The sequence below is a fragment of the Mytilus galloprovincialis genome, chromosome 4 (assembly GCF_965363235.1).
Source record: "Mytilus galloprovincialis chromosome 4, xbMytGall1.hap1.1, whole genome shotgun sequence".
In the NCBI taxonomy this organism is placed as follows: domain Eukaryota; kingdom Metazoa; phylum Mollusca; class Bivalvia; order Mytilida; family Mytilidae; genus Mytilus; species Mytilus galloprovincialis.
In genome coordinates this window covers 65,223,332-65,229,647 of record NC_134841.1, presented here as the reverse complement: position 1 = coordinate 65,229,647, position 6,316 = coordinate 65,223,332, and the positions used below count along the sequence as shown (strand labels likewise).

At 30.1% G+C, this 6,316-nt stretch overlaps 1 protein-coding gene across 4 annotated transcripts in view; it reads left to right on the top strand.

Moving 5' to 3' along the window:
* Positions 1-1,580: 1,580 nt before the first annotated feature.
* The window catches only part of LOC143072709 (unconventional myosin-Ie-like), a 50,209-nt gene continuing 45,473 nt past the window's right edge, over positions 1,581-6,316 (top strand). For 3 of the 4 annotated variants that reach the window (XM_076247793.1, XM_076247791.1, XM_076247792.1), the window contains exon 1: positions 1,582-1,739. In XM_076247793.1, coding sequence (XP_076103908.1) covers positions 1,737-1,739 — 3 coding nt within the window. In that variant the 5' untranslated portion in view covers positions 1,582-1,736. Of the gene's footprint in view, positions 1,740-6,316 lie in introns of all 4 variants that reach the window. The other variant, XM_076247790.1, reaches the window with a different exon arrangement.

Genomic DNA, 6,316 nt, shown 5'->3' with positions numbered 1-6,316 from the left:
AACTAAGGGGACATAGAGGTTTTTGGGTCTGCTGTTTGAGTTTTTTTTAAAGAAAGACTGTATGTTCAATTTGAACCTCTGTAATGCACAGATACAATATCCAAGTTAAAACTTTCAGTTTAATCCGGATGATCCAAATATGTATTTCTCCCAACCAGACCAGTTTGCTAGCCTATTGGCATTTGTGAATGGTTATTCTGAATTGGTAACAAATTTTTGAGCAAACAAATATCAACATTACTTTGAAGATTCTACACAAAAGCGCTTTGGAGAGTTATACAATTTACCACTATACGCTATCAGGTTTCTCAGTGTTGATTACCGTACGGTGACCTATAATTATAGATTATCGTTGATCATCTCAACGAGATTGATATTCTCGCTTGAGCCGGGACGGCGAAAGCGAGAAAGGCAATGGAGTTGAGATGATCAATGATGATCTGTTTATCGCTATTTTACCTATGACGACGTTGTCAATTTCATGTCAATTTCTTTAGCAACGCCACGTACCTGCTTAGTTTCTAGCGATAATTTTCCATCTCAAGCGAGTAGAATGATATGAAAAATTATCACAAAAAAAAAATCAAAGGAAAAATGAACAAAATAGCGATAATTGATCATATCAACTTATTTGAGCTCTGGTAGTTCTATATATACACAATAGAAGTACTGAACATCGGATGACCGCAGGTTCTCAGTTTCGAAATTTTGATAGTCACTGCATGTGGTCACTCAATGTGTTCTTTGATATGTATATGACCTTTGTCGACAGCACTCCAAGCTATTCTCCGGCATGCAATTTGATGGGTGCTTATAATTAATATACATGTACTAAATTGAAGCCATTTACATTTCAATTTTAGACTTCTCGTGTGACCATGATGTATTGTATTTAAGAAGTAATTCCTTCATGTCATGCTCTATGCTCATTTTAACATGGGTAGGCATTATATTTGGCGATATATTCATTATGGAACGCAGTTTTAAACACTGGATATGGATTGAGTTAACTTAAACAAATAAAGTGCACTTCTATTATTCTATATAATCAGTAAATATCCTAGAAAACGGCGTTTCGTTGGAAAGCTCTTGAGGAGAATATGCCCTTATCTACGAATGATTTGGCTATTAAAATATGCTTGACAAATGGAAATAATATCCACTGAAAAGGCCGAAAAAGACTTCTCCAAGGACGCAATCAAACATTTTTTTTGACAGCCATGTGTTGAATAAACAGAGACATATATACATGTGTATATATGTCTCTGGTATAAATTTATTTGATCAAATATCAAAATACACAATACCCATACATATCTATATAATGATAATATACATATACCTGTAAGTATACATATCCAGACCCTGTAATAAGTATTGGACCCAGCTGTTTCATATCTAGTAAAAAGCTTAAGGCAATTTTGTCCATATAATGAAATGTCTAAATGTATAAAGGCAAATACATTCAATGTTCATTCTTCATTTATATTACCCGCTATAGAACTTTTTGATTGATTAGCGAGAGAAGAGGTGTAACCCTAAGAATCCAGTCGAGTTAAAGAAGAGCAGGCGCAAGCACCTGTTGTCATAAACTTCCGGTTTACGAAAAGATGCACTGAGAGATCAAACATTTATATTTTAAGTCTTTTCAGTCTAATGTATCCCGAAAATATAATGTGACCTCCAACGAAAGAGTTGCCTGTAAAGTTTTCTGCGGTTGATAACAGATTTTTAAAATGGTAAGGACAGGAAAAATGAATATAACGTTCAATATTTACTAGTTTGTTTTCACAAAAGTCTCATTTCCGGGATAATTTTTCAATTTAATACACGAATAAATGACTATCGAAGTTTATGAGAGTCATGAACGTGTTAATACACATACTTAAAGTTTATGCAGTTTATGGGACACATATTTTAACATAGACTGAGACCACTCACACAAAAGTGGTGTACATGTATATATAGATCACCCTATTGAATCATAGTAAAAATATCTTTATATTAAATTTCATTTTTAATATATGAGATATTATGGAAATTTATGTGTACAGATAAAAACTAACAAGTTGTAATTGATGACTTTACTCAACGGATCAAAAGATCAAATCTATCGTGAACCACTAGGCAGTGTTCTCCCCATGCAGGCTCTTAAAGGGAAGCAAGTTAACTCGTACCAACGGAAACTCGTACCATGTTAACTCGTACCAACGGAAACTCGTACCATGTTAACTCGTACCAAAAAAGTTAACTCGTACCACTGGGAAGTCGTACCACTTCAAACTCGTACCATCAAAAAAATATTAAAAACTACGAATATTTTATGGTATTCTTTTGTAAACTTAATAAAACTAATGTTGAATTACTTGAATTTTATACTGGATTTTAATAGACAAAAAATACGAAAGTTTTTCAAAAAGCTTTATTTTTTAAGCTGAACTTTCAAAGCAATTATCTGATTATAATCCAGAAGAAAGTAAAAAAATTTGCTTAACTGTACCTTAAGTTGAATATCTATATCCAAATCAAATTAATTTAATGCTGGTAATCCATGATCACAAATCGAATGCTATGTTTACAATTGTTGAAAGCCATGTGCTTTTTGGCGGGAAAATTCGGGAACAGGAAACAGTTACATTTCATTGTAACTTGTTATTTATAAAAAGTAAGAATTTCATTTTGGAAATCATTTTGATTAACTGCTAGGATTTTATCATGAAAAATTGATTTGGAATGATTAAAAATTAAATTAAATAGTTATCAGTAAAAGTTTAAAAAGAGTCTATTCAAAGGAGACATCAAAGCAAATCTGCCACCGTATTTTTGATCGAATAGACAGGTAACATTAGCTACAAATTGGTCATCGTACTATAAATTATATACATTTTACAGGCTTGAGAGGTATTGAGGGAAAGTAAATTATATACATCATTAAACACCATTTAAATGCATTTAAATAAGTTGGTACGAGTTAGCAGTGGTACGAGTTTGCATTGGTACGAGTTTTTGTAAAGTGGTACGAGTTGACGTTGGTACGAGTTTACAATGGTACGGGATAACTATAATTCTCTTAAAGCACCACATACCTGCAGTCTTGCATGTATAAATACCAAAGCATGGTCCTATATTTTTGTTCTGTGATGCTATAATTTAAGAAATCGTTAATTTTTAATCAGAAAATCTTATCTGTGGTACAAAAACACAGGTGATACATGTATTTGATTTTCTGTGTTTTAAGTTTCATCCAAATAATATCTTCGTACATTTTGTAAATTGGTCCAGTTTGACAAATACACAATATATTAATTTCTTTAGTGAGCATTTCAATTGTTTGTTTTACTGTACTTAAGAATATTAAAATTGAAAAATGTTCCATAACTTATGATGTCTACAAGGTATACATACCTGTCAACTGTCACTATTTGCGGGGGATTTCCCCCATGGAGGCTCCCAAATTGATATTTTAAAAGAGCAATTTTGTCCACAATTTAAACAAACCAATTAATATTGCAATGACTTTAGGCTTATAAAAGTATGAAGAAGCCAAGAAACAACATTAAATTGATTTGAAGGCCCCCTTGAAGCTTTTTTAGGACTATGACAGCCATCTTGCATGCAAAACCCCCATGGGCATTTTGAAAAGTTGGCAGGTATGGACCGTATATGTCATCAAAAGAACAGACCAACAACCCCCAAAAATACATTTAAAATATAAATGCATACATGTATAATTCATCATGATAATGGGAAATATTGTATATTTAACATTTTATTTTTATTAGTCGAAGGTAAGTTTAAATTAATATTTGTAAGAGGCAGAATCAAGTATTGTTATCTTTGGTACAAATCTGGTATTTATCTAATAAGTAAATAGATAATGTTTACATTTGTCAATTTGAAAAGGAAATATTTTGTAAAGAAAGTTCAAACAATTCACTTCCTTCCACACCGTTTTGAAATTTTCGGAGATATTAATGATTTTTATCTTTTTTAATTAATTAAATGTGATAATATCATTGCTAACAATAAGGCCTGGTGTGCTTTATAAAAAAGATGGATTTTCAAGCATTATCTCAATATTAAAATGTTTTGGTATATTATAGAATTTGTAAATACCAAATAGATGACAGTACTTGAATGCATTGCAATACTTTTATCTCGCATTTCTGTTTCCATACGATCTTCCAAATTATATGTACATTTACTGGTAAACTATTCTATTTTAAAAACGATCTTCCAAATGATATATACAATTACTGGTAAACTATTCTGTTTCAAATAAGATCTTCCAATGAAATGTACATTTACTGGTAAACTATTCTGTTTCAAATAAGATCTTCCAATGATATGTACATTTACTGGTAAACTATTCTGTTTCAAATACGATCTTCCAAATGATATGTACATTTACTGGTAAACTATTCTGTTTCAAATAAGATCTTCCAAATGATATGTACATTTACTGGTAAACTATTCTGTTTCAAATACGATCTTCCAAATGATATATACATTTACTGGTAAACTATTCTGTTTCAAATAAGATCTTCCAATGATATGTACATTTACTGGTAAACTATTCTGTTTTAAATACGATCTTCCAAATGATATGTACATTTACTGGTAAACTATTCTGTTTCAAATAAGATCTTCCAAATGATATGTACATTTACTGATAAACTATTCAGTTTCAAATACGATCTTCCAAATGATATGTACATTTACTGGTAAACTATTCTGTTTTAAATACGATCTTCCAAATGATATGTACATTTACTGATAAACTATTCAGTTTCAAATACGATCTTCCAAATGATATGTATATTTACTGGTAAACTATTCTGTTTCAAATAAGATCTTCCAATGATATGTACATTTACTGGTAAACTATTCTGTTTCAAATATGATCTTCCAAATGATATGTACAATTACTGATGAACTATTCTGTTTCAAATAAGATCTTCCAAATGATATGTACATTTACTGATAAACTATTCAGTTTCAAATACGATCTTCCAAATGATATGTACATTTACTGGTAAACTATTCTGTTTCAAATAAGATCTTCCAATGATATGTACATTTACTGGTAAACTATTCAGTTTCAAATACGATCTTCCAAATGATATGTACATTTACTGGTAAACTATTCTGTTTCTAATAAGATCTTCCAAATGATATGTACATTTACTGGTAAACTATTCTGTTTCAAATACGATCTTCCAAATGATATGTACATTTACTGGTAAACTATTCTGTTTCAAATAAGATCTTCCAAATGATATGTACATTTACTGGTAAACTATTCTGTTTCAAATAAGATCTTCCAAATGATATGTACATTTACTGGTAAACTATTCTGTTTCAAATACGATCTTCCAAATGATATGTACATTTACTGGTAAACTATTCTGTTTCAAATAAGATCTTCCAAATGATAGGTACATTTACTGATAAACTATTCAGTTTCAAATACGATCTTCCAAATGATAGGTACATTTACTGATAAACTTTTCTGTTTCAAATACCATCTTCCAAATGATATGTACATTTACTGGTAAACTTTTCTGTTTCAAAAAAGATCTTCCAAATGATATGTACATTTACTGGTAAACTTTTCTGTTTCAAACAAGATCTTCCAAATTGTAGTATGATAGGAAAAATAGGTAAATTGAATAGATGTCAATTTGATCATTCTTGTTATGTTTAATTGTTCTAAAATCATTTATCAAATAAATCAAAATATAGGTACAAATGTATTTATAGCAATCTTTTAAAAAAAACACTGAAATTGGCACATCTGTACAGCTTACATGCAACTACTTATTTTGTGATTTGATCAATTATGGGCTATTCATGTTGAGTTTAATGAACTTAAATACAAGCATCAATTTGGAAATTTTAGTTAAAAAAATATAAAAAAAAAAATACTTTAATTTAGCCACATTTGGATTTATTTTTTACGCCTGTCCTTAAATGTTTCGCTCCTGTCATAAAACATTATAATGAATGCTACTGCATGAACTTCCAGATTATTGCAGGAGTCACATTCTTAAGTTATGCTCTTACATAATCTGTCTTCTTTTAAAACAAATTCCAGAAGGAATAAATTATACAATATTCTATATCATGTACATGTATGTTGTGTGCATAAATGTGTATTTTAGGTCAAGTTCACATAAGAACACTTTTTAACATGCCATAAGGTACCTGCATGTACATTTTGTAATGTTATCTTAGAAAATAGATAAATTTTATTTTCATCAGAGATTTTGATAAATTTTTTTATAATGAAAAAAAAACCTGGACATACATGTAC